General features: G+C 68.5%; 1 protein-coding gene across 3 annotated transcripts in view; it reads left to right on the top strand.

The window, feature by feature from the left end:
• CHD5 (chromodomain helicase DNA binding protein 5) overlaps window positions 1-25,191 on the top strand; it is a 40,484-nt gene that overhangs the window by 13,331 nt on the left and 1,962 nt on the right. Inside the window, exons 4-41 of one of the 3 annotated variants that reach the window (XM_055137550.1) lie at window positions 259-377; window positions 579-817; window positions 1,538-1,659; window positions 3,357-3,480; window positions 3,819-3,985; window positions 4,069-4,290; window positions 5,829-6,035; window positions 6,661-6,863; window positions 7,895-8,026; window positions 8,405-8,513; window positions 9,198-9,389; window positions 9,469-9,669; window positions 10,317-10,451; window positions 10,558-10,679; window positions 11,135-11,308; window positions 11,420-11,561; window positions 12,732-12,863; window positions 14,233-14,350; window positions 14,826-14,950; window positions 15,361-15,592; window positions 15,678-15,785; window positions 16,120-16,292; window positions 16,933-17,155; window positions 17,479-17,571; window positions 17,693-17,781; window positions 17,887-18,020; window positions 18,124-18,268; window positions 18,441-18,600; window positions 19,448-19,527; window positions 19,645-19,777; window positions 21,181-21,270; window positions 21,517-21,654; window positions 21,763-21,871; window positions 23,616-23,748; window positions 23,861-24,056; window positions 24,335-24,498; window positions 24,578-24,689; window positions 24,763-24,814. In XM_055137550.1, coding sequence (XP_054993525.1) covers window positions 259-377; window positions 579-817; window positions 1,538-1,659; window positions 3,357-3,480; window positions 3,819-3,985; window positions 4,069-4,290; window positions 5,829-6,035; window positions 6,661-6,863; window positions 7,895-8,026; window positions 8,405-8,513; window positions 9,198-9,389; window positions 9,469-9,669; window positions 10,317-10,451; window positions 10,558-10,679; window positions 11,135-11,308; window positions 11,420-11,561; window positions 12,732-12,863; window positions 14,233-14,350; window positions 14,826-14,950; window positions 15,361-15,592; window positions 15,678-15,785; window positions 16,120-16,292; window positions 16,933-17,155; window positions 17,479-17,571; window positions 17,693-17,781; window positions 17,887-18,020; window positions 18,124-18,268; window positions 18,441-18,600; window positions 19,448-19,527; window positions 19,645-19,777; window positions 21,181-21,270; window positions 21,517-21,654; window positions 21,763-21,871; window positions 23,616-23,748; window positions 23,861-24,056; window positions 24,335-24,498; window positions 24,578-24,689; window positions 24,763-24,770 — 5,505 coding nt within the window. In that variant the 3' untranslated portion in view covers window positions 24,771-24,814. Of the gene's footprint in view, window positions 1-258; window positions 378-578; window positions 818-1,537; window positions 1,660-3,356; window positions 3,481-3,818; window positions 3,986-4,068; window positions 4,291-5,828; window positions 6,036-6,660; window positions 6,864-7,894; window positions 8,027-8,404; window positions 8,514-9,197; window positions 9,390-9,468; window positions 9,670-10,313; window positions 10,452-10,557; window positions 10,680-11,134; window positions 11,309-11,419; window positions 11,562-12,731; window positions 12,864-14,232; window positions 14,351-14,825; window positions 14,951-15,360; window positions 15,593-15,677; window positions 15,786-16,119; window positions 16,293-16,932; window positions 17,156-17,478; window positions 17,572-17,692; window positions 17,782-17,886; window positions 18,021-18,123; window positions 18,269-18,440; window positions 18,601-19,447; window positions 19,528-19,644; window positions 19,778-21,180; window positions 21,271-21,516; window positions 21,655-21,762; window positions 21,872-23,615; window positions 23,749-23,860; window positions 24,057-24,334; window positions 24,499-24,577; window positions 24,690-24,762; window positions 24,815-25,191 lie in introns of all 3 variants that reach the window. The other 2 variants (XM_055137549.1, XM_055137551.1) reach the window with 2 other exon arrangements.

Here is a 25,191-nt window from a genome sequence, read left to right as displayed (position 1 = left end):
GGGAAGGCCAGGACGTAACCGAGGCACGGGTTCAGGCCCCAGCTGTCGTGGTCCCGTGCTCTCCCTAGCCGGCCCCTTCCTCCCGGGGGCCTGCAGCTGTCCCCTCTCCCGGGACACTTCCCTCCTGAACACCCACTGCCCGCCAGCCCCCTCTCCCGGGACCCCCTCCGGAACCTGTCCCCGCCCTGCAGCCCCTGCCAGCCCTTGCACCCTCCCCCCCCACCGGCTTTCGGTGTGAGCCCGGCCCCTGTGCGGCAGGAACCCAAGTCGTCCGGGCAGCTCATGGCCGAGTGGGGGCTGGACGACGTGGACTACCTGTTCTCGGAGGAGGACTACCGCACGCTCACCAACTACAAGGCCTTCAGCCAGTTCCTCAGGTGGGCGGCAGGAGGCGCCCCGAGGGGCCGCGCACTCGGTGCTGGGCCAGGGCCCCGGTGAGGAGGTTGCCAGTGGCACCCCCAGGAAGCGGGGGAGGGGGGCCCCACCTGGGGACCACCCATGTCCTGGCCTTTGTCCTCTCCTCGTCCCCCCTCCCTTTCCGCCCAGTTTGCGGGGTCTGACCCGCCTCGCCCCTGCAGGCCCCTCATTGCCAGGAAGAACCCGAAGATCCCCATGTCCAAGATGATGACCGTGCTGGGCGCCAAGTGGCGGGAGTTCAGCGCCAACAACCCCTTCAAGGGCAGCTCGGCCGCGGCGGCCGCGGCGGCGGTGGCCGCGGCCGTGGAGACGGTCACCATCGCTCCGCCACTGGCCATCAGCCCCCAGCAGCCGCCCCAGCCCGTGCCCATCCGCAAGGCCAAGACCAAGGAGGGGAAGGGTGAGGCCCGGGTGACTCGAGGGGTCCCCTCGGGGCTGGGGGGGGAGAGGGAAGCAAAGGGGTCGGAGAGGCGGGGTCAGGTGACACTGTTTCCAGGGGCGCCCAGACAGGCCCCTGGTCCCCAGACCAGCGGGGAGGGCGGGTTCCAGCAGGGACCAGACGGGGGACAGGACCAGAGAGACTCAGTGACCAGGCGTGTGGGGCCTTGGATCTCGGGGCAGCAGCTCAGCTTCCCCAGGTGCCTGTTGGGGCTGGGGGCGTCCTAAGTCAGCGCGAGGGACCTCTGACTTCTGGGGTGCTGCCCCCCGCCACCTCCTCACAGGGGCCCGAGGGTCCTGGGGGCTTTCCAGCCCCACCGCCTCTCACCCCGACCCCGCTCCCCGTCTCTGCGGGGGCTCCCGGGGAGGCTGCGCCTGGGCCGGGGCCCGCAGGAGGCCATCTTGCGGACCCCTGCTCGTCCCTACGTGCCGTGCAGAGACGCCTGCAGCAGGGCCAGCGCTGTCCGGGCCAGTACCATGGAGGCTGGCAGTGCCCGTCCCAGCCCGGCCCTGCAGAGGGGACGCTGGGAGCCTCGAGCGGAGGCCACGCTGGCCGGAGGGGCCTGGTGGGCAGCGCAGGCGTGGCCGGGCGCCCTCACCTCTGAGCTTTGGTCTCACGCCCGGCAGGGGGCTGGGGTCCACCGCAGGGGTCGGGAGGGCCCACTCTGCCTGTCCCCACCAGGGCCTGGCGTGAGGAAGAAGATCAAGGGCTCCAAGGATGCCAAGAAGAAGGGCAAGAAGAAGGCGCAGGCGCTCCGGCTCCGCCTTGGGGGGGCGGGCGGCAAGAGGAAGAAGGGGTCCTCGGTGAGTGGGGGGAGGGAGAGGGTCCTCAGTGAGTGGGGGGGAGGGGGAAGGGTCCTCGGGGAGTGGGGGGAGGGGGGAAAGGTCCTGGGGAATGGGGGGAAGGATCCTCAGTGAGTGGGGGGAGGGGGAAGAGTCCTGGGGAGTGGGGGAGGGGGAAGGGTCCTCAGTGAGTGGGGGAGGGGAGGGTCTTCAGGGAGTGGGGGGAGGGGTTAGGGTCCTCAGTGAGTGAAGGGGAGGGGGAAGGGTCCTCAGTGAGTGGGGGGAGGGGGAGGGTCCTCAGTGAGTGGGGGGAGGGTCCTGGGAGTGGGGGAGGGGGAAGGGTCCCTGGGAGTGGGGGGGATGGGGAGTGCGTGTGCATGGTCGTGTGAGAGACCCAGGAGTGAGTGAAGGGGAGTGGGAGTGACTGGCTGTGACAGTCAGAGGGAAGGTGGGCGTGTAACAGGGGAAAAGGGAGTGTGAGTGGATGGGCGTGAATGGGCGTGTAAAGATGCATGGAGGGGCTGGAGTGGTCTAGCGCAGCGGGAGGGTGTTTGCACTGCACGTGGCCGACCCGATTCCCTCCTCGGCATCCGGTCCCCTGAGCAATGTCAGGGAGATTCCCGAGTGCAGAGCCAGGAGAAACCCCTGAGCATCGCCAGGTGTGGCCCAAAAAGCCAAAAAAAAAAAAAGTATGAACGAATGTGTGAGCGCGTGAGTGGGTGTGCATGAGAGTGGGGGGTTCGTGTGAGGAGGGATGGGTGTGTAAATGAGAAAAGGAGCGTGTAAACGGGGGCAATGAATGGGTGTGTGAAGAGTGTGAATGGGAGTGAACGGGAGTTAACAGTGGGAGAGGGAGTAGGCGTGAGCAAACATGTGTGTGAGCGTGAGTGAGGAGGAAGAATGTTCTGGAACGTACACCACAAGGCACGAGCAGGTGAGCACAGGCGTGGGAGCACTGGGGCGAGCAGCTTGGAGACACTGCGCCTCACGTGGGTGGCCCAGAGAGCGAGTGGGACGTGGGGCCAAACGCGGCCAGCCCCCACCCTTTCGCGTGCTGAGAGCCCTGCCTCCATTTCCCCTGCTGACCTGCGGGTCCCCAGACTGGACTCCCCAGCATCTCTGCCCACACGCTCCCCCAGTCCCCAGCTGCCCGGTGGGCTGGGCAGGGGACAGGGGAGGGCTGGCTGGAGCCCCTGGATGCTTGTCTGCCCAGAACCAGCTCTGGGCTGGGAGCCTCAGGCCCGAGCTGAGCCCTTGGCTCCGTGTCCGCGTGGGGAGGACGTTCCCGCCCCGCTCGCAGGCACCTGCTCCTCCGACCCGCCCGCCCTGCGGGTCACGGGGGCAGCCCGTCTCTGTCCCTCGTCAGGCGGGTCACGGTCCTGGTTAGTCCTGTGCGGGGGCACCGGCCAGGCCCCGCCTCTGAGCTGCGGTCCAGCCCAGCTCAGCGAACCTTCCAGTTGGTGTGCCTGCAACTGGCTCTCGGCTCAGCCCCGAGGAGGGTCCTCCCCTGGGGGTGGGGGGAGGCGGGCAGGTGAGACAGGCCCACTGGCATCAGGAGAGATCTGGGAAGGCTCCCTGGGAGAGGTGTCTCCTGAGAGCACTGGAGGTGGAGTCTGGGAAGTCGGAGGGCAGGAGAGCGGGGGTAGGACTTCCCTGCAGAGCCTGCCATGGTCCTGCCCACCCCGTCCCCCATGGAGCTCACAGCCCACCCCCTGCAGAGCGAGGAAGACGAGCGGGACGAGTCCGACCTGGACAGCGCCAGCGTCCACAGCGCCTCGATGCGCTCCGAGTGCTCCGCGGCCCTGGGCAAGAAGAACAAGAGGAGGCGCAAGAAGAAGAGGAGTAGGACCCCCAGCTGCCCTGCCCCCGACTGCCCCCGCCCCCTGACTGCCCCCCGACCCCGTCTGCTTCTCTGGACCGTCCATGCGGGCAGCGGGGAGGGCTCCCGTGCAGCCCCTGGCACCTGGTCAGGAAGGAAACCCCGTGGCAGGAGGCCACAGAGGGGCCACGGGGGCTCCTTCGACCCAGGCGTCCCCTCGCAGTCCTCTGTCCGTTGATGTCCGACTCGCCCGTCACTCTCCCCTGCCCCCTTCACGCCCCCTGCCCTCTGCCCCCCACCTTCCTGGCTTCCCCGGCACCTCCCATCCACCTCTCCCCCCTTGCCCTCCGCCCCTCCGCAGTGGACGATGGGGACGGCTACGAGACCGACCACCAGGACTACTGTGAAGTGTGCCAGCAGGGCGGCGAGATCATCCTGTGCGACACCTGCCCGCGCGCCTACCACCTCGTCTGCCTGGACCCCGAGCTGGAGAAGGCCCCGGAGGGCAAGTGGAGCTGCCCGCACTGTGTAAGGCCCAGGGCTGGCCGGGGCGGGCGGCGGGCGGGGGGCGGGGCGGGCCCGTCCGAGCTGCCGCCCTGCGTCCCGCCCAGGAGAAGGAGGGGATCCAGTGGGAGCCCAAAGACGAGGACGACGAGGAGGAGGAGGGCGGCGGCGAGGAGGAGGAGGACGACCACATGGAGTTCTGCCGCGTGTGCAAGGACGGGGGCGAGCTGCTGTGCTGTGACGCCTGCCCCTCCTCCTACCACCTGCACTGCCTCAACCCGCCGCTGCCCGAGATCCCAAACGGTGAATGGCTCTGCCCGCGCTGTACTGTGAGTGTTCCGCCGCCCGCCGAAGCCCCGCCCCAGCCACGCCCACGGAAGCCCCGCCCCGCCACCAGACCCCGCCCACCTGAAGCCCTGCCCGCAGAAGCCACGCCCCAAAGCCACGCCCCGCCGCCAGGCCCCGCCCGCCCAAAGCCCGCCCACCCGAAGCCCTGCCCCTCCCACGCGAAGCCCCGCCCCGCCGCCAGACCCTGCCCAACAGAAGCCCTGCCTGCAGAGGCCACGCCCCGAAGCCATGTCCCTCCCACACGAAGCCCCACCCCGTGACTCCAGACGTCCCGCCCCACTCGCCTGAACCCCGCCCTGCTCCATCCTGCCCAACAAACGCCCTGCCCCTCTGAAGCCACGCCCAAAGCCACGCGAAGACCCGCCCAGACCCGCCCCACTCTACGCCACCAGAACCCACCCGCCCACAGAAACGCCCCCCAAGAAGCCTCACTCAGAAGAAGCCCCCACCCGCCCTACTGAGGCCTCGCCCATCTCAATACTGCCCACCAGGAGCCCCGCCCCACCTCGCCGAAACCCCACCCCGCACCTCGAACCTGCCCACCCTAATCCCGGCCCCTCCATGCCCAGCCCCACCAAAGTCCCACCCACAGGACCCGCTAGGGAGTCCCGCCAGCTGTTCGGACCCGCCCCACCCAGTCCCGCCTCTGGAAAGCTCAGCCCCACCAGCTCCCGCCCTGCTGTCCAGGCCTCGCCCACCGAAGAGACATCCCCGCCCTGGCTTTCCCAGACTGGCCTGGCCTGCGTCCGTCAGGCCCCGCCCATCTCGCTGCCCACCCACCAGGCCTGCCGGCAGTGGGCGCTTTCTACCCAGGCCCCGCCTTCCTCCAGGCCAGACCACGCCCTCCCACAAAGCCCCCCTAGGACGATGAAACTTCGCCCACCCACCAAAAGCCCCTCTTTGTCAGGCCCGAGACCCCCAAATTCCACCCCTGTTGGGGGCCACACCCCCAAACCCAGTCTGCAAAGGCCCCGCCCCGCCAGCTGTCACCCCACACAGCATTCCCCCCTCCCGCGGTGGGTGGGGGCGGAGACCCTAAGGGCCCTTCCCACCTCCTGCCCCAGCAAACCCGCCCCAGGCCCTGCCTGGAACACAGGTCACACCGGGTGTCTTTTCCTCCGACCCCGCCCCACAGCCCTGTCCCTGCAGACCCCGTGTCCCCCAGGGTCTCCTGCTTCTCCGTCCTGTCCTGGTACTGGGAGCACTGTCGGGGAGCCCCTGGCAGCCAGGGCAGAGCGCAGCCCAGGGAGACACAGTGACTCAGCCCACCCGGGCTGGCTCCAGTGCCCGGGCTGGGGAGGCAGGAGCCCCCTGGCAGAGCAGGGTGCCCACACGAGTCCCCAGTCCCCGCAGGCCTGGAGCTGTCCCTGAGCCCCCCGGGCCCTGTGCCGTCCCGCGTGTCCGTGCGTCTGCTGTGTGAGCAGCACGTGTGCCCCCGTGGGGGCTGCAGTCCCCGGCGGGCTCAGGGGTGAGGCCCTGCGGTGAAGCCCTGCGCTTAGGGACCCCCCTCTGTCCACAGTGTCCCCCACTCAAGGGCAAAGTCCAGCGGATCCTGCACTGGAGGTGGACGGAGCCCCCAGCACCCTTCATGGTAGGGCTGCCAGGGCCCGACGTGGAGCCCGGTGGCCCCCCGCCCAAGGCCCTGGAGGGCCTCCCGGAGAGAGAGTTCTTCGTCAAGTGGGCGGGGCTGTCCTACTGGCACTGCTCCTGGGTGAAGGAGCTGCAGGTGAGCGGCCGCAGGTCGGGCCCTTGGGCAGGCGACGCCCTGGCAGGTGACACCCTGGGCGGGTGACACCCTGGGCGGGTGAAGTCCTGGGCAGGTGACACCCTGGGCAGGTGACACCCTGGGCAGATGACGCCCTGGGCAGGTGAGGTCCTGGGCAGGCGACGCCCTGGGCGGGTGAAGTCCTGGGCAGGTGACACCCTGGGCAGATGACGCCCTGGGCAGGTGAGGTCCTGGGCAGGCGACGCCCTGGGCGGGTGACACCCTGGGCAGGTGACACCCTGGGCGGGTGACGCCCTGGGCAGGTGAGGTCCTGGGCAGGTGACGCCCTGGGCAGGTGACACCCTGGGCAGGTGAGGTCCTGGGCAGGTGACCCCCTGGGCAGGTGACACCCTGGGCGGGTGACGCCCTGGGCAGGTGAGGTCCTGGGCAGGTGACGCCCTGGTGTGTGAGGCCCCTAGGCAGGTGAGACCTCGGGCAGGTGAGGCTGTGCCAGGCAGAGCGGAAGGTGCTGACAGCACCCTGGGGCGGGGCGTTGCAGGGAGCTGGGGAACTGAGCGGGAGGACCCCGGGTGCGGGGAAGCTGGTTTGGGGGATGTGACCCCGCGCCCCTCCCCCGCCCGGGCAGCTGGAGCTATACCACACGGTGATGTACCGGAACTACCAAAGAAAGAACGACATGGACGAGCCGCCGCCCTTCGACTACGGCTCGGGGGACGAGGACGGGAAGAGGAAGAGCAAGGACCCGGTCCAGGCCAGGATGGAGGAGCGCTTCTACCGCTACGGCGTCAAGCCCGAGTGGATGCTGGTGCACCGCATCCTCAGCCACAGGTGGCTGCGGGCAGGGGCTTGGCGAGGGCGGGGGCGGGGGCGGGGGCGGGCTGTCGGGCTGCGGGGGGGCGGGGGATGGGCTGTCAGGGGGCAGGGCGGGCTGTAGGGAGCGGGGGGAGGGGCTGTGGGGGGCGGTGCAGGGGCTCTGTCGGGAGGGGTGAGGGGATGGGCTGGCGGGGGGCGGGGACGGGCTGTGGGGGGGCGGGGCTGTCAGGGGCGGGGGTGTGGCTGTCGGGGTGCGGGGGCGGGCTGTCGGGGGGGCTGGGGGCGGGGCTGTCCGGGGCGGGGCTGTCGGGGGGCGGGGGCGGGCTGTCGGGGGGCGGGGCTGTCAGGGGCGGGGGTGGGGCTGTCGGGGGGCGGGGGCGGGCTGTCGGGGGGGCTGGGGGCGGGGCTGTCCGGGGCGGGGCTGTCGGGGGGCGGGGCTGTCAGGGGCGGGGGTGGGGCTGTCGGGGTGCGGGGGCGGGCTGTCGGGGGGACGGGGGGCGGGCTGTCGGGGGGGCTGGGGGCGGGGCTGTCCGGGGCGGGGCTGTCGGGGGGCGGGGGCGGGCTGTCGGGGGGCGGGTGCGGGTTGGGGGTGCGGGGGGCGGGCTGTCGGGGGGGCTGGGGGCGGGGCTGTCCGGGGCGGGGCTGTCGGGGGGCGGGGGCGGGCTGTCGGGGGGCGGGTGCGGGTTGGGGGTGCGGGGGCGGGCTGTCGGGGGGCGGGGCTGTCGGGGTGCGGGGGCGGGCTGTCGGGCTGGATGGCAGGTGGTGTGGGCAGGCGGTGTGCTGGCTCTGCTGCTTGGGCCCCGGTTTCTCCTTGGGGGCTGCTGGCCAGCCCCGCCCCCAGCACTGAGCCCCTCGGCTTGTTCTGGGCGGTCTGTGCCTGTGTGTGCCAGGGCCACCCGGCCCGGTCCGGGGTCCTCCGGTCAGGAGCGGGTCGGGGAGCTTTCCAGCCCCGCGCTGGCCTCCTCTGTGGGGTCCGGGCGCTGCTCCCGGGGGTCGGGGGTGGGGGGGCTCTGGCTGCTGACGGCCGCGCTGTTTGCCGTGGGCAGCTTCGACAAGAAGGGGGACGTGCACTACCTGATCAAGTGGAAGGACCTGCCCTACGACCAGTGCACCTGGGAGATGGACGACATCGACATCCCCGACTACGACAGCCTGAAGCAGGCCTACTGGGGCCACAGGTGCGCGGCCGGCCCTCCCCCTGGGACCGCCCCGCCCCCTGGGCAAGCCCCGCCCCTGAGCTGCCCCTCTCTGAGCCCCGCCCCCTATGAACCCGCCCCGCCCCCTGGGAAAGCCCCGCCCCCTGGGCTGCCCCTCTCTGAGCCCCGCCCCTTATGAGCCCGCCTCGCCCCCTTTGAGCCCGCCCCTCCCCCCGGCCTGCCCCTCCTCCAGCCTGCCTCTTCCCCCCACCTCCCCTCCTGCCCCCCTCCCCCTCCCCTCCACCTGAGTCTGCCCCCCCCAACCGGCCCCTCCCACCTCTGACCTGCTCCTCCCTCTTGAGCCCCCTCTCCCCTAAGCCCCCTTCCCCTCCCCCGGCTCACTGACCCCTGCCCGCCCAGGGAGCTGATGCTGGGTGAGGACAACAGGCTGCCCAAGAAACTGGCCAAGAAGGGCAAGAAGCTCAAGGACGAGAAGCAGGAGAAGCCTCCGGACACCCCCATTGTGGATGTGAGCAGGGAGGGGGCTCCCGCCGGGGTGGGGATCTCCCCTCGCGCGGGCGGCCCTGTGAGAGGAGTGGGTCTGTTGCAGGAGCTGGTATGCAGACCACAGGCGCTCTGCCCTGTACGGATGGCGGCGTGGAAGGTGGCCTTGGTTCACTGGGCCTCTCTGCGGTGCCCACCGGCCCCTGGCCCTGGGATGGCCCCGGAGGATCAAGGGTTAATAGCCCTGGTCCCGTTTCAGCAAGTCCCCACTTCCCAGGGCCCCAGTGGGGGGACCCCGGAATACGGGGGTTCAGCCTGCGGGGTGGCGGGAGGCAGGGGAGGGGGCGGAGCGGCGGGGGCTGCGGGACAAAGGGTGCGGCAAGTGCAGGTCTGGGTGCAGTGGAGGAAGCCCCCAGGGTGCAGCGACCTGTACCAGCTAAGCGCCCCCGCGTCACAGGCACAGGGGACCAGGGTAGCAAACAGCACCCGGGGCGTGATCGCAACCTGGCCGCAAGCCAGGGGACGCTCATCCGACAGACAGAGCAGCCATCTGTGGGCGCACGGTTGTTGGGGGTGGCTGGAGGTCAGGGAGGGCTTCCTGCAGGAGGAGGCAGGGTGACGGAGGTGGTGGGAAGCGTCTCCCGGGCAGAGAGAATCGCCTGTGCCCAGGCCCCGCGTTCAGGGCCTGTCTGCCCCTCTGCGCCCACAGCCCACGGTCAAGTTCGATAAGCAGCCGTGGTACATCGATGCCACGGGCGGCACGCTGCACCCCTACCAGCTGGAGGGCCTCAACTGGCTGCGCTTCTCCTGGGCGCAGGGCACCGACACCATCCTGGCCGACGAGATGGGTCTGGGCAAGACCGTGCAGACCATCGTCTTCCTCTACTCCCTGTACAAGGAGGTGCGGGGCCGGGAGCGGCGGGGGCGGGGGGCCCTCGGGTGGCCGCCTCACGCCTGCCTGCGCCCCGCTCCCTCCGCAGGGCCACTCCAAGGGGCCCTACCTGGTCAGCGCGCCCCTGTCCACCATCATCAACTGGGAGCGGGAGTTTGAGATGTGGGCGCCCGACTTCTACGTGGTCACCTACACGGGGGACAAGGAGAGCCGCTCGGTCATCCGGGAGAACGAGTTCTCCTTCGAGGACAACGCCGTCCGCAGCGGGAAGAAGGTCTTCCGCATGAAGGTGGGCGCGGCCGCGGGCGGGCGGTGTGACGGGCGCGGGGGCCCGGGAGACCCCAGAGCCTCTTGCTTGCAGGCGGCTGCTCTGGGTCCCCAGGGGGCGCCTCAGACCGTGAAACGCAGACCACGAAACTCTCGCCCGGGTGCCGGTTCGTGGGGCCGGAGCAGTAGCACAGCGGGGAGGGCGCTCGCTTTGCACCCTTGCGGCTGACCCAGATTTAGTCCCCGGCATCCCGTGTGCGCCCCCGACCCCCACCGGGGAGTGACTCCTGAGCACAGAATTAGGAGTAAACCCTGAGCATTGCCAGGTGTGCGTCCTCAGTGCAGAGCCAGGGGTAACCCTGAGCCCTGCCGGGTGTGACCAGCCCGGCCCCGAAACCCCCTCCAAACCCCGGAAGGATTCTGGTTCAGCCACGGTAGGCCGTGTGGGTTGGGGTGGGCGGGGGTCATGCGGCCACAGCCCCCCCTCCCCGGAGCTGCGAGTGGGCCAGTGGCAGTGTCGAGCACTCAGACGGGGTTCGGGGAACGGCCCCTCGTGTTCTGAGCAGGACCACGGTGCCACGGCTGACCCCTGGGCCCTGTGACCTCCTTGGGCCCTCGGGGTTCCCGCGGACGCCCGCCCAGGCTGAGCGGCTGCCGCCCCCGCAGAAGGAAGTGCAGATCAAGTTCCACGTGCTGCTCACCTCCTACGAGCTCATCACCATCGACCAGGCCGTGCTGGGCTCCATCGAGTGGGCCTGCCTGGTGGTGGACGAGGCCCACCGGCTCAAGAACAACCAGTCTAAGGTGGGCGCCCCGGAGCGGCTGCCCGTGCCACGCCCCCAGCCCCCTCGGCCGCCCAGAGCTGCTGCCCGGGCCCCTGACCAGCCCCCTTGGCCGCCCCCCCCCCCAGTTCTTCAGGGTCTTGAACAGCTACAAGATCGACTACAAGCTGCTGCTGACGGGGACACCGCTGCAGAACAACCTGGAGGAGCTGTTCCACCTGCTGAACTTCCTCACCCCCGAGCGCTTCAAGTGAGCCGGGCCGGCCTCGGTCTCCCCGGGAGGGAGGGAGGGAGACTCGGCGTGGCGGTGTGACCCTCCCTCCCCGACACCCGATTCTCCTCCACGGGGCCCTGGGCGGTGGGACAGGATGGGGGGAACAGGGCGCCCGCGTGTGGGAGTCCCAGGGTCTCCTCCCCGCCTGACCGGGGTCAGGTGAAGCGGCTGACTGGGCTGTGTCCCCTGGGGCCCCGACAGCCAGCCTCGGTTTCCCCAGATGGTTCATGTGTTTGAGAGATGGGCAGGATGCGGGGCAGGGGTGAATGCCACGGGCTTAGCCGGTCAGCCTGCCGGCCCCGTGGCCTGCAGTGATGCTCTGGCCGGTGGCAGGGGCCAGGCGCCTCCCCCTTCACCTCTGCCGTGCCAGGTTCTGGCCGGATCCGCACACCCCTGTGCCTGGCGCCCAGCCCAGCTCTCCTCCCCTGCAGCAACCTGGAGGGCTTCCTGGAGGAGTTTGCCGACATCTCCAAGGAAGACCAGATCAAGAAGCTGCACGACCTGCTGGGGCCGCACATGCTGCGGCGGCTCAAGGCCGACGTGTTCAAGAACATGCCGGCCAAGACGGAGCTCATCGTCCGCGTGGAGCTGAGCCAGATGCAGAAGTAAGATGGGCCGCGCCTGGCGCTGGCCCCGCCGCCCGCCTCTGCAGGGCCCCGGGCTGTGCCCTCCCCTGCCCCGCCGCCCCTGCCTCTGAGCCCCCCCCCCGCCCGCAGGAAGTACTACAAGTTCATCCTGACGCGGAACTTCGAGGCGCTCAACTCCAAGGGGGGCGGGAACCAGGTGTCTCTGCTCAACATCATGATGGACCTGAAGAAGTGCTGCAACCACCCCTACCTCTTCCCCGTGGCCGCCGTGGTAGGTCCCGCCTGCTCGCTAGGCGCTGCCGTGCCGGCGTGGCCACGGGGACAGACCCCTGTGGCCGCTGCGGTGGGCTGTGGGGCTGCTGTGCTCGGGGCCTTGTGGTTGGGTCGGTTCTGTGGCGTCTGCAGTGGGTTCTCTGGTCACTATGGCCACTGTGGTAAGTTCCCTATGGTCACTGTGGAAGGTCCCCGTGGCCACTGTGGTGGGTTTCCCATGGTCACTGGTAAGTTCGCGTGGTCACTGTGGAAAGTTCCCCATGGCCACTGTGGTGGATACCCTGTGGTTACTGGTGGGTTCCCCAGTGTCACTGTGGTAGTCTCCCCGTGGTCACTGTGCTAAGTTCCCCGTGGTCACTGGTGGGTTCCCTGTGGTCACTGTGGTAGGTTTCCTGTGGTCACTGTGGTGGGTTCACCATGGTCACTGAGGTGGGTTCCCCATGGCCACTGTGGTAGGTTCTTGTGGTCACTGTGCTAAGTTCCCCGTGGCCACTGTGGCAAGTTCTCGTGGCCACTGTGATAGGTTCCCTATGGTCACTGTGGTAGGTCCCCGTGGCCACTGTGGTGAGTCCCCGTGGCCATAGCGATTGGGTCCCCAGTGGCTGCCATGGGTGGTTTCTGTGACCGCTGTGGCAAGTTTCCTGTGGCCACTGTGTTACCTTGCTGACTGCTTGTGGATGTCCCGCATCCCTGGCTGTTGTGGCCGCTATCTGCAGGCTCCGAGTGTCCGAGTGCTGCTCCTGCCCCTGTCTGGTGACCTTTTCCTTTCTCGGCCCTCAGGGACCCCACGGTCCACTCTGGCCAGCATTCTGGGGCTTTGGCTGCGGCGGCCAGCAATGGGCCCGGGAGTCTGCGGGCCTGGCGGGTGCCGAGCCCCTCTGGGACGCTGCCAGTGGCTCTGAGCTGCGTCCCTCCCTGAGGGGCCACCGAGGCATCACCTGGCAGGGTGGGCCTGGGAAGCCCCGCGTGAGACCACCGTGCTTACAGACCCCCGCAAACGCTCTGGGGCCCAGCTGGCCTGCACATGCCCTCTGGTGGCCGGGAGCAGGCCACGTCCCCAGGGAGACCCAGGGTTCCCCTCCCTGCCCCGATCTAGGAGTCTGGGCCGGCCCGAGTCCTCTGCTGGGCCCGCAGCCCCCCAGGCCCCACCTGCCCGTTGTGCCCGCAGGAGGCCCCGGTCCTGCCCAACGGCTCGTACGACGGCGGCTCCCTGGTCAGGTCCTCGGGGAAGCTGATGCTGCTGCAGAAGATGCTGAAGCGGCTGCGGGACGAGGGCCACCGCGTGCTCATCTTCTCCCAGGTGGGCGGGGGGCACGGTCGTGGGGCTGGGGGTGGAGACCACCGCTTCCTCTGCCACGCGGCTCTGCCTGCTGCACCCCGTCCCGTGAGACTAGACTCCGTGTGAGCCCCCCAAGGCGGGGGGAGAGGGGGACATGGTCCCCCTGGAATGCTCCTGCACCCAATTCTGAGACGGTCCCCAAGCGGGAAGCACACGAGAGGGTGTAGAATAGCCTGGAGAATAATAATTAATAAACACCGCCGGGACCCTCAGGAGAGCAGAGCACGCGGGGCAGAGAGTTCAGCGGCAGCGCACGCGCCTGCCTGTGGGAGACTCCTGAGTTTGGTCCTGGTGTCGCATGCACCCCAACCTCCAGCACCCTGGAGGGCCCCAGAACCCCCAGGCCAGAGCACGGAGCCACCAGGTCACATCTTGCTGGGAGTGACCTCAGGTCCCATCCCCCAAACCCCACTGCTGGGTGTGACCCCAGTGGGAAAAAAACTCATGAATTAAGAATCAGTTTAAGGGGCTGGAGTGATAGCACAGCAGGTAGGGGGTTTGCCTTGCACGCAGCTGACCTCGGGTTCGATTCCCAGCATCCCATATGGTCCCCTGAGCACCGCCAGGGGTAATTCCTTCATGCAAAGCCAGGAGTAACCCCTATGCATTGCCAGGTGTGACCCCCCCCAAAAAAGGATCAATTTAAAGGGACTAAAGCAATAGTACAGCAAGGAGGGCGTTTGCCTTGCACACAGCTGACCCAGGTTCAATCCCCGGCATCCCATATGGTCCTCCAAGCACCGCCAGGAGTAATTCCCAAGTGCAGAGCCAGGAGTAACCCTTGAAGCATTGCTGGTGTGACCCAGAAAGCAAAAAAAAAAAAAATCAATTTAAGAACTGGAGCGATAGTACATCAAGGAGGGTGTTTGCCTTACACGCAGTCAACCGGGTTCAGTTCCCAGCATCCTATATGGTCCCCCGAGCACTGCCAGGAGTAATTCCTGAGTGCATGAGCCAGGAGTAACCCCTGGGCATCACTGGGTGTGACCCAAAAAGCAAAAGCAACAAAATAAAAGAATCAATGAAACGCTAGTCAGAAGCGCAACCCTCAAAGGAGCAGGGTGTCCGCAGACTTCCGGCAAGGCCGGGCAGGAGACGCCTCGGAGCTGACCTCCGGGCGCTCGGGGGTGAAATCAGGGAAGACTGCAGGAGGAGGTGCTGTGAAGGGAGGCCTGGCGAGGGCCGTCTGCAGGGGCCAGGGGGCCATGGCTTGCTCGGGGGTGAGGCTGGAGTCTGAGCCAGAGACCCCGGGTGAGGTCTGCTGGGCTCCCCGGGCCCTTCTCAGAGTGGCTGTCTGCCCAGCCGCCCTGGTCATGTGATTCCCCCACAGATGACCAAGATGCTGGACCTCCTGGAGGACTTCCTGGAGTACGAGGGCTACAAGTACGAGCGGATCGACGGCGGCATCACAGGGGGGCTCCGGCAGGAGGCCATCGACAGATTCAACGGTACCCGCCCCGGGCTGGGGGGTCGCCGAGTCTGCCTCCCCCAGCTGACCCCTGGGCACCCTGGTGGCCGAGGCGGCAGGGCCGGCTCTAGGCCGAGCTTCCCCGCGTTCCTGAGGCCGAGAGGGCTCACGGCGCGGAGACCCCGGCCAGGGTGCCGGGAGCCCCGTGGACGGCAGACGGGGCGGGAGGCCGGGAGGCGACGGCCTCTGTGGCTGAGGGCCTGGACGCTGGGAGAGGATCTGGCCGTGTAGACAGAGCTGCTGCCCAGTGTAGATGAGGTTGCACCCAGTGTAGACAGAGCTGCTGCCAGTGCCGAGTTCCGCCCAGTGTAGACGGAGCCCGGCCGGCCCTCCCCTCTGGGGCGCCTCCCCAGAGGAGGTGAGAGGAAGGGGTGTGGCCGGGACCCCGTCTCTGGGCCCCTTCCCTCTGGGGTCCCCGCCGCCCGCTCACCCCGAGGGCGTCTTCTCTCCCCCAGCCCCCGGGGCCCAGCAGTTTTGCTTCCTCCTGTCCACGCGGGCCGGTGGCCTGGGCATCAACCTGGCCACGGCGGACACGGTCATCATCTATGACTCGGACTGGAACCCCCACAACGACATCCAGGTCTGCACGCCCCCCCCGCCGGGGCCCCTCGGTGGTTTCCTGGGCTGCTCCTCGTCTTGACACAGGCCCAGAACGGTCCAAGGCCAAACAGCACCCAGGGGCCCATCAGCCGGCCACTGTCCTGTCAGCTCTGACCAGAGCCATGGAGAGGAGCAGCACGGGGTCAGGGCCGCTGCTGGGAGGGCTGAGGAGAGGTGGGGGCACAGCCCACTGGAGGCTGGAGAAGCAGAGGCGAGGAAGGATGGGAGGGCCGGCGGCCATGACAGGGCCGACCCCTGGCCACCCTGTCCTGTAGACAGACCTGGTCCCCGCAGCCCCCAGCCCGGGTCACCTCTGCACCCCTCCCGCGTGGGCGGGCCCTGCCCCGGCCCGTGTGCTGAGGGTGCTGAGCTGCCACCCACCCCGCCCAGGCCTTCAGCCGCGCCCACCGCATCGGGCAGAACAAGAAGGTGATGATCTACCGCTTCGTGACGCGGGCCTCGGTGGAGGAGCGCATCACGCAGGTGGCCAAGCGCAAGATGATGCTCACGCACCTGGTGGTGCGGCCCGGCCTCGGCTCCAAGTCGGGCTCCATGACCAAGCAGGAGCTGGACGACATCCTCAAGTTCGGCACAGAGGAGCTGTTCAAGGACGACGTGGAGGGTGCGCGGCCGGGGCGCCGGGGCCCGGGGCCTGGGGCCTCCGTCCCCTCGGGCGCAGCCGCCAACCAGCCCCTCTGTGCCCACAGGCATGGTGCAGGGCCAGCGGCCCGTCACGCCCATCCCCGATGTCCAGTCCTCCAAAGGGGGAGCCCTGGCCGCCAGCGCCAAGAAGAAGCACGGCAGCACCCCGCCAGGTAGGAGCCAGCCCGCCCAGCCCAGCTCAGGTCAGCCCAGCCCTGCCCAGCCCGGCTCCTCCTGGGCCCTGGGGCTGCGCCCTAGAGAGAAGGCGTTTCCGTTACAACGTCAGTGCTCCATGGAGGCGTTTGGCGCTAGGGTTACACCTGCTGCCCCAACAGCCCCTGGCTTAGGTGCCTGAGACTGCCCGGGGCCCAGAGCGGTGGGTCCAGCTGCTCACGTGCGCGGTGCTCCTCGGCTGCAGGACTCGAAGGGCACTGCTTGGGAGATGACCATGACGAGGCTCAGCTGGGGCCCCTCCTGTCCCCTTACTCTGTGCCCTGTCTGCACCAGGTGACAACAAGGATGTGGAGGACAGCAGTGTGATCCACTATGACGACGCGGCCATCTCCAAGCTGCTGGACCGGAATCAGGACGCCACCGATGACACGGAGCTGCAGAACATGAACGAGTACTTGAGCTCCTTCAAGGTGGCGCAGTACGTGGTGCGGGAAGAGGATGGCGTGGTAAGCCCCGCCCCTGCTGCGGGCCCCGCCCTGGCCCCGCCCACCGTATTGGCCCCGCCCCGCTCACCCCAGCTTCCGCATAGGCTCCGTCCACCACACAGGCCCTTCCCTGCCCCGCCCCCGCCCTCTGCATAGGTCCTGCTTATAGCTACTGGCCCCGCCCCGCCTAGGTCCTGCCCACCACATTGGCCCTTCCCCGCCCAGTCCAGTCCCCGCCCCTCGCGTAGGCCCCGCCCCCCGCCATCCTCATAGGTCCTGCTTAGCCACTGGCCCCGCCCACAGCGTAGGCCCCGCTCCTGCCGCGGCCTAGGCCCCGCCCCCTGTGACTATGGCCACGCCCACGCCCCGCCCTCTCCTGCTGCCCTCTGCCCCTTTTCTCCACCGCAGACTGACCCCCCTTTTTCCCAAAGCCCAGCTCCTGGCTGCTCCTTCTACGTCGTCCCCAGCTCCCAGTGGTGCTAGTGACCCTCCACGCCCGGGTTCCCAGGCCGGGCCTCTTCACTGTGGCCCGTCAGGGTTGGGGGTGCAGAGCAGGGAAGGGCCAGCAGAATGAGCGCCGCCCCCCGGCAGGCAAGGGACGGGGCGCAGAGGCCGGCGCCCAGGGACGCGCCCTCACGCGTCCCGCCGCCCGCGCCCCCAGGAGGAGGTGGAGCGCGAGATCATCAAGCAGGAGGAGAACGTGGACCCCGACTACTGGGAGAAGCTGCTGCGGCACCACTACGAGCAGCAGCAGGAGGACCTGGCGCGCAACCTGGGCAAGGGCAAGCGCATCCGCAAGCAGGTCAACTACAACGACGCGACGCAGGAGGACCAGGGTGCGCGCGCCCGGCGGCGGCGGCGGCTGCGGCTGCAACCTGGGGCAGGCAGGACCCTGGCGGGCCAGAGAGGGCGGCGGGCGGGCGCGGGGCTCGGGGCTTCAGGGCGGCGGGGGCCGGGCGCGGGGCCCTGGGGCTGGCGGGCGCGGAACGCCAGGGCGGTGGGCGGCGGGCGCAGGGCTCCAGGGTTGCAGGGCGCGGGGCTCCAGGGCAGTGGGCGGCGGGCCCGGGGCTCCAGGGCAGCGGGCGCGGGGCTCCAGGGCGGCCGGGCACGGGGCTGCGGGGCTGCGGGGCGCGGGCTGCGGGGCGCGGGCTGCGGGCGCGGGTCCCCCTTCCGGGCCGCTCACGGCCGGCCCCTCTGCCGCCCCCAGAGTGGCAGGACGAGCTCTCGGACAACCAGTCTGAGTACTCCATCGGCTCCGAGGACGAGGACGAGGACTTTGAGGAAAGGCCGGAAGGGCAGAGTGAGTGGACGGGGGCCAGCCTGGGGTGCGCGAGGGGCGGGGCGCGTGGAGAAGGCCATCGGGGCGCGGTGGCGGCTGCTCGCGCCCAGCGGAGTGAGGCCAGTGTCTGGGCTCCCCGCAGGTGGACGGCGCCAGTCCCGGCGGCAGCTGAAGAGTGACCGGGACAAGCCGCTGCCACCTCTCCTTGCTCGCGTGGGCGGCAACATCGAGGTGTGGCCCCGCCCCCACTCACCCGTTCCTCCCCCCCCCCCCCCCCCCCGCCGCCGCCTGTGCCGTGGCCCGCGCTCCCCGCTGACCACCCTGTCGCCCGCACAGGTGCTGGGCTTCAACGCGCGGCAGCGCAAGGCCTTCCTGAACGCCATCATGCGCTGGGGCATGCCGCCCCAGGACGCCTTCAACTCCCACTGGCTGGTGCGGGACCTGCGGGGCAAGAGCGAGAAGGAGTTCAGGTGAGGGGCCTCGGGGTGACGGAGGGAGGCGGGCAGGGGGGTCCCCGGGCCCAGCGGGGAGGGCGGCGTGTGTGGCCTTGCCCTGAGCTGTGTCCCCGCCCAGGGCCTACGTGTCCCTGTTCATGCGGCACCTGTGCGAGCCGGGTGCTGACGGCGCCGAGTCCTTCGCCGACGGCGTGCCCCGCGAGGGGCTGTCCCGGCAGCACGTGCTCACGCGCATCGGCGTCATGTCCCTCGTCAGGAAGAAGGTGGGTGAGTGAGGCCCTCGCGGGCACAGCAGCTCCGGGCCCGGCCGGGCGCCGAGGGTGTCTCTGGGCAGGGGGGTCGGGCCGGGGGCGGGGGACGGCGAGGAGTGGGGGTCTTGGTGGACCCCGCCATGGACGCCTGTCCCCCCGCCCCCCCGCGCCCTCCTTCCCACAGGTCCAGGAGTTTGAGCACGTGAACGGGAAGTACAGCACCCCGGACCTGATCCCCGAGGGGCCCCAGGGCAAGAAGCCGGGCGAGGCCGTCTCCTCCGACCCCAACACCCCCGTGCCCGCCAGCCCTGCCTACCTGCCGCCCGGCCCGCTGGGCCTGCCAGGTCTGACGTCGGTGACGGGGGAGGGCGGCCCAGGCCCCAGCGCCCCTGTCAGAGGCTCCGCCCCCTCACTCCCGCCGTCCCCCAACCCTCGCTCAGGCTCCTGGCATGTGTCTTAGGTGGGGTCACCATCGCCCGCCCCTAACTCCAGGGTATTTCACTGTGCCCCAGAGTCCCCTGGGCTCTGGCCATTCCCCGGTCCCTGCCGAGCCGTGTCTGTCCTGGGCCATCTCTGGGACCTTCAGGCCTGTGCCCTGTGCCGGGCTGGGGCTGGGTCTGACTCCACTGCAGGTCACTTAACTTTCAGGGGACATGCCGGGTGGCTCCCGGCTGTGCGGCGGAGACGCTGGCAGGACTGGCACCAGACTCGGGGCTCCCCGGGCAGCCCTCCAGCCCCCGACAGCGCATCCCCACCCGGCACCGGCTCTCAGGGTCCCCTCAGTCAGCGGCTCAGTTCCTGGGCGGGGGCCTGTTTGCGTGTTTTAGCGTGTGGCCTGTCTGTCGGCCTCCTCGTGTGTGTGGGTGTGCCTGTCTCAAGGTGTGGGTGTGATTAGAGTGTGTGCGTGCATGTACGTAGGTATGCGTCTGTGTGCCTATGTGTGTGTGCATGTGTGTCTGCATATGTACATGTGTCCAGGGACCCTGGACGTGGGGTCGTGCTCAGGTCTTTGGAGGAACCACAGAGGTGCCCCCCTACCACTCTGCTTCTGGGGGTCCCTCGCTTGGCTCCTGGGCCTTTCACTGGGGGACGCCGTCCTTCCCCTGAGGTGCCGGCTCTGCTCTCAGCCCCCCTGCCCCTCCTCCCTCCCCGAGCTCCCCGTCTCACGGTGCCCCTGCCTTGGTCTTTCAGACAAAATGGAAGCCCCGCTGGGCTACCTGGACGAGAGGGAGCCGGGGGTGCAGAAGCCGAGGAAGCCTCCGGAAGTCCAGGTGTGGCGGGTGTGGGTGCAGGAGCGGCTGGCGGCCCCCGGCTTCATGCTCAGGCTCTGGGAAGGGAGCGGGAGGGGCCGTGGCGCTGCCCCCACAGCGCCGCGATGTCGCCCCCAGGCCCTGCCGACCACACTGGACAGAGCGGAGGGCGAGGCCAAGCACGAGCGCTCCGAGGGGAAGGACCCGGCCCGCGAGGGGCGCCTGGAGGAGCCGGAGAAGACCCCGCCCTCCCCAGAGCCGCTGCCCAAAGGTGCCGCTTCCCCGCTGGCAGCCTCTCCCCTTCTCGTCGGGCACCGCTGGGCACTGCCAGCGGCCAGAGCCCGTGCAGGATGTCCCGGGGCGTCTGCGTGTGCGTGGCGTGTTTCTCCGTGTGGGGCTGCTTTCCTGCCTCTCCCTCCCCAGCCGCGCCGTGGAGAGTTCGGGCGAGTCCACACTCCCATCACTTTCTCGGGTGTCGGGCCTCACCTGACGGTGCTCAGGGCTTCCTCCTGGTGGGCTCAGGGGACCCTCGGGGGTGTTGGGATGGAACCCGGCTGGCTATGTGCAGGGCCAGCGCCCTCCGTGCCGTGCTGTGCTGTGGTCCGGCCCCGAGGTGCCCTGACTTGTCTGTGCCCGCTTGCGTGTCCTGCTGGACAAAGGCCTTTGCAGCTCTTGGGGTCCTGCCACCCTGGAGGGGTCCGGCGTGCTGTCTGCTGGCGGGGCGCCCCCGCAGACACTTCACCAGCCGGGCAGGGCGGCCCACAGGGGCCCTCGGGCATGTCCGGGGGTCACCGGCCTACGCACGGTGCCACAGTGTGCCAGGCCTTGAGCATCCCGCAGCCCTGCCCTGTCTCCCGGGTCTGTATTCGGGTTCTTCACACTTGCGTGCTCCTTGGCAGATGCGGGGCTGTGAGCTTTCCCTGCCCGCCCTGCCTCTTTTTTTTTTTTTGGCCACACTCAGCAGTGGCTCTGGGGTCAGGAATTACTCCTGGTAGCCCTGGGCTGCCATATGCAACGCTGGTGGCCATACCTGCTCTGGCTGTGTGCCGGGCAAGGCAAGCGCCCTGCCCACTGCACCCCTCCTTAAGCGGGGGGGGGGCACCCCGCGGTGCTCAGGGCCTACTCCTGGCTCTGCGCTCAGGATCGTCCTGGTGGTGCTCAGGGGACCATAGTAGGCGTCTTGGGGCCACACGGGGCCGGGTGGCTGGGAAAGTGCCTTACCGCAGGCAGCACCCCTGCCTGGTCTCCGTGCCCCCCACGGTGCGGCCGAGGACGCGGCTCTGACGCCGCTTCTCAGCCTCTCGGTGCCTGCAGCCGACACTGACGAGGCCCGGAGCCTCCCGGCTCTGGGTTACGCTGACCCCCACCCGCTGTTCCCGGGGGCTCCCCGTGAGGGCACTGTCCTCCCCTTCAGCAGCTAAGCCCCCCTTTCCACATGTGGGCACCTGCAGGCGAGGTCCCTGCCGTCTCTGGGGGTCCCGGGGGGCCGAGACCCCTGCTCCCCCCAGGATTGCTGCTGACCGTTCTGGGGGCCTGGGAGGGCTGCCCCCCGCCCGCCTCTCCTGGAGTTTGCTGCCCCCGCCCCGACCCCCAGGGAGTGCTCCGTGGTGGCGCCCGGTGGTGGAGTAACGGCCGGGGCCCCCCGTGCCACCTCGGGGCGCTTGTGTCTTGCAGAGGAAGCGCTTCCCGAGAAGGAGCGAGTCCTGGACAAGCTGGAGCTCAGCCTGCTGCACGGCAGGGGCGACGGCAGCGACTTCAGGCCAGGTCCGGCTCCCCGCAGCCCCCTGGCCCTGGTGGGGCTGGTGCAGTAGGGGCCAACCCACCAGCCCCTGCGGAGCCTGCCTGTCCTTGGGGCAACGCGGGGGCTGTGGGGGAACCCGTCCCACTGCCTCTTGGGGGTGAAGCCCCTGGACAGGGAGGCGGGTCCCCCCCGGCCCTGGGTCCCCAGCACCCGCCTAGGATGTGCCCGTCAGCACCGCTGGGTGGTGAGCGGGGTCTTCCCTCCCGCAGAGGACTCCAGAGTGGATGAGAAGGAGCCCGTGGAGGCCCAGCAGAACGGCGACAAGGAGGAGGAGGAGGAGGGGAGGAAGGAGGAGCGGCTCGGGAAGTTCAAGTTCATGTTCAACATCGCAGACGGGGGCTTCACAGGTGCGGGCGGGAGGCCCGGGCGTCCTGGCCGAGGGGCTGGAGGGTGCCAGCGCGCCCCCGGGGTGAGAGGTCGGGGCACCTCTAGCTGCTCCCTGCCGGCTTCCCCAGAGCTGCACACGCTGTGGCAGAACGAGGAGCGTGCCGCCGTGTCCTCGGGGAAGACCTACGACATCTGGCACCGCCGCCACGACTACTGGCTCCTGGCGGGCATCGTGACGTATCCTGGCTGCGCCCCGGGGGCGGGCAGCACCGGGGACCTTTCCTGGGCCCCGTAGCGGTGACAGTGACGGGGACACTCAGAGTGGTGGCCGTGGGGATGGCAGGGACAAGGGTGACACGATACGGTGACAGTGCCGGGGACTGGGGTGGGATGGCGGAGAGGACGTGCCGGGCGGTGACAGTGGGGGGGTGGGGATGAGGACTGTGGTGGAGACGGTGGGCGGGGTGCCGGGGACAGTGACATGGCGGGGTGGCAGCCGAGGTGGACACTCGGCACCCGCGAGTGTGCTGGGCCTGTGTCCTGTGGGGCTGTGCTGAGTATTGCCAGGAGTGGCCCTAGGCGCCCCGTCACACCACCAGTCCCTGGAGAGGGGCCCCCTTCACCCGCTTACACCCTGTTTCACGCCATTGCAAGGGTAAAGGGCCGAGGCGGGGTGGGGTGGGGGGGCCGGGAAGTGCCCTCAGTGCCACGCCGCGGCCCCCGTGTGTGGCCAGCAGCCGGGTCAGTGCGGCAGGGGCGGAGCCAGGACGGGGGTCCAGGCCGGCCCCTCCCCCCAGGCCCCGGGTCGCGTTCTGTATAAAAATAAAAAGAAAAGGCGCGGGCGAGGGAAGAGATACCTCACCGCACCGAGCCAGGCACAGGGCCTAGGGCAGCAGCTGTCTCTCCCGCCACCCGAGTTCGGTAGCCTCCAGCCGCTTCCCCCACCCCGGGGAGGTTGATGGCGAAGATGTGGCAGGCGAAGGAAGGAACGGAGCCAAGATGGTTGGTCTCACTTGCAGTTTATTCCAATCTTCCCTCTATACACTCTCCTCTGGAACTCCCCCCTGCCCCCTCATACAGCTACCTTAAATCTCCCCGTCCCCCAGCAGCCTGGGGCTTATCTAAAGGTGTGGTTACAATCCATAGGGGGTATAGTTCTATCTCTTAGGGGAATGCCTTCACTAGGACAGAATCTCTCTTTCAGCAGGAAGACCCACCCAAGGGCAGAGTCCCATGAATGTGTTTCTCTTCTCCTCAGCCAGCAAACATATAAGAATTCATAATATTAATCATTTTGTATGGACACAATAAGAGATGCATTAAAGCTTATAGAATTGCTCTCCTGGGGCCATCTCAATCTCAGACTACAGTGCTCAGGCCAGATCAGTCTTTCCTATCCCTGGCAGGGTCCCAGTCTCATAATTACTATTGGATCATGACAGCATTTGTCTATGATTAAGCTCTTAACTTATAGTTAAGAATTAGGCACTTTGGCCAGGCCCATCTCGATGCCAGGGTAGCACATAACTCACCGCTTGCCCTGGATCCTTCCTGTCCCACGTCGGGGACCCTACTTTGGGGTGCTAGGAACTGAGGGCAACTGAGGCTTAAGTGGAAAAAGCAGATGCCCAGGAGGGAATATCGAGGCCAATTAAGTCTTAAGTTATAAAAACATAATATTGTCTTCTCGTGTCTATACAAAAAAGACATAGCTTTAAAGTAAATTATTCAAAAGGCATAAAGAGGAGAGAAAGGCAAAGTTATAATATTCAGTGTCCTAGGAAGTTCTGACCTTACCAATTAACAGAGTTTGATTAGAGGAAGAGCAGATAAACTGGTAGAAATGGTTACAGATAAACAAAGGAATGGGAGTGACTTGGAGCACTTTGATGGGTGTGACTGATAAACCTAAGCTCCTAGTGGCAAGGGGGAAAGGACAAACCAATGATATCCAACAGCGTTCGCCTTAACAGAGCTGCAGGCACGGCTACGCGCGCTGGCAGGACATCCAGAACGACCCCCGGTACACGATCCTCAACGAGCCCTTCAGGTCGGAGATCCACAAGGGCAACTACCTGGAGATGAAGAACAAGTTCCTGGCCCGCAGGTTCAAGGTCCGCGGCAGCGGGCAGGGGCGGGCAGGGGCGGGGGGGGGCACCGAGCTGACCCCAGGGGGCCTGCCTGGGCGATCAGGCCAGGCTCAGCCCCCCGCCCCGCTGCCCCCAGCTGCTGGAGCAGGCCCTGGTGATCGAGGAGCAGCTGCGCAGGGCCGCGTACCTGAACATGACCCAGGACCCCAACCACCCCGCCATGGCCCTCAACGCCCGCCTGGCCGAGGTGGAGTGTCTGGCCGAGAGCCACCAGCACCTGTCCAAGGAGTCGCTGGCGGGGAACAAGCCGGCCAACGCCGTCCTGCACAAGGGTGCGAGTGGGGGGAGCCGTGGCCAGCCCGAGCGTGCGTCCACAGGGACTGGGTGTTTCGGGAACCTTCCAGGCTGCTGGTGGTGGCGGTGGGGGGGAGGGGCTGAGCCCCCCCAGCTTGCCGGGACCCCCCAGGCTGCAGACCCTTAGTGTCTGCTGCCGTGCAGGTGGGCTGGCAGCGCTGCCCAAGGGTCCCCCTCTGTTCCTGGGCGGCCCAGACTGGCCCCCTGGGGTGAGGCTGGACCCCGCTGCCCCCTCAGCCCCCCGCTCTCCCCGCAGTCCTGAACCAGCTGGAGGAGCTCCTCAGTGACATGAAGGCCGACGTGACTCGGCTGCCCTCCATGCTGTCACGCATCCCCCCGGTGGCCGCCCGCCTGCAGATGTCCGAGCGCAGCATCCTCAGCCGCCTGACCAACCGGGCCGGCGACCCCACCATCCAGCAGGTCGGGGGCTGTCGGGCTCCCCTGGGCGGCGGCTGGGGGGCGGCCGGACATGACCGTTAAACTGGGTCCTTGCCTCCAGGGCGCTTTCGGCTCCTCCCAGATGTACAACAACTTTGGGCCCAACTTCCGGGGCCCCGGACCGGGAGGGATCGTCAACTACAGCCAGATGCCCCTGGGCCCCTACGTGACTGGTAGGTGGCCACCGCGCCCGGGCAGCGCACACGAGAGCCCCGGGGCCCCGCTGAGCCGAGCTTCTCCCCGCAGATACCTAGCCGTCCCTGGACAGCCTCTGCCGCCGTGCTCGTGGCCAGCGCAGGTGAGCCCCACGGCTGCCCCCAGCCCGCTGGTCCCCTGCGGGGTCAGGGCCCTGAGCCCCAGGCCTCATGGCTCGGCACCGAGGGTCTGTCCCAGCCTCCTGCAGCTCACGTCCTGGCTCCACCTGGGGCCGGCGTGTCTGCCTGGCCTTCTAGATCCTTCCCGGTGTGTGTGTGTGTGTGTCCAGGAGGCGGCAGCCCCCCGGCTTTGAACCCGTGTCTGCAGCTCGGACGCAAGCCCGTCACCCACTCACACTCCCGTCTCACCCTCGGTTCCCCAGGGTGGCCGAGCGTTCGAGGGCTCGCTGCATAGTGGGGCTTGTCTTAGGGGCCCACAGTCCCCGGGGCTGTCTGCTGTTGCACTCTGTCGTGAAGAAAC

This window comes from Sorex araneus, chromosome 5, assembly GCF_027595985.1.
Source record: "Sorex araneus isolate mSorAra2 chromosome 5, mSorAra2.pri, whole genome shotgun sequence".
NCBI lineage: Eukaryota > Metazoa > Chordata > Mammalia > Eulipotyphla > Soricidae > Sorex > Sorex araneus.
Note: the sequence above shows the minus strand (reverse complement) of the source record. Positions and strands in the feature narration are given on the sequence as shown.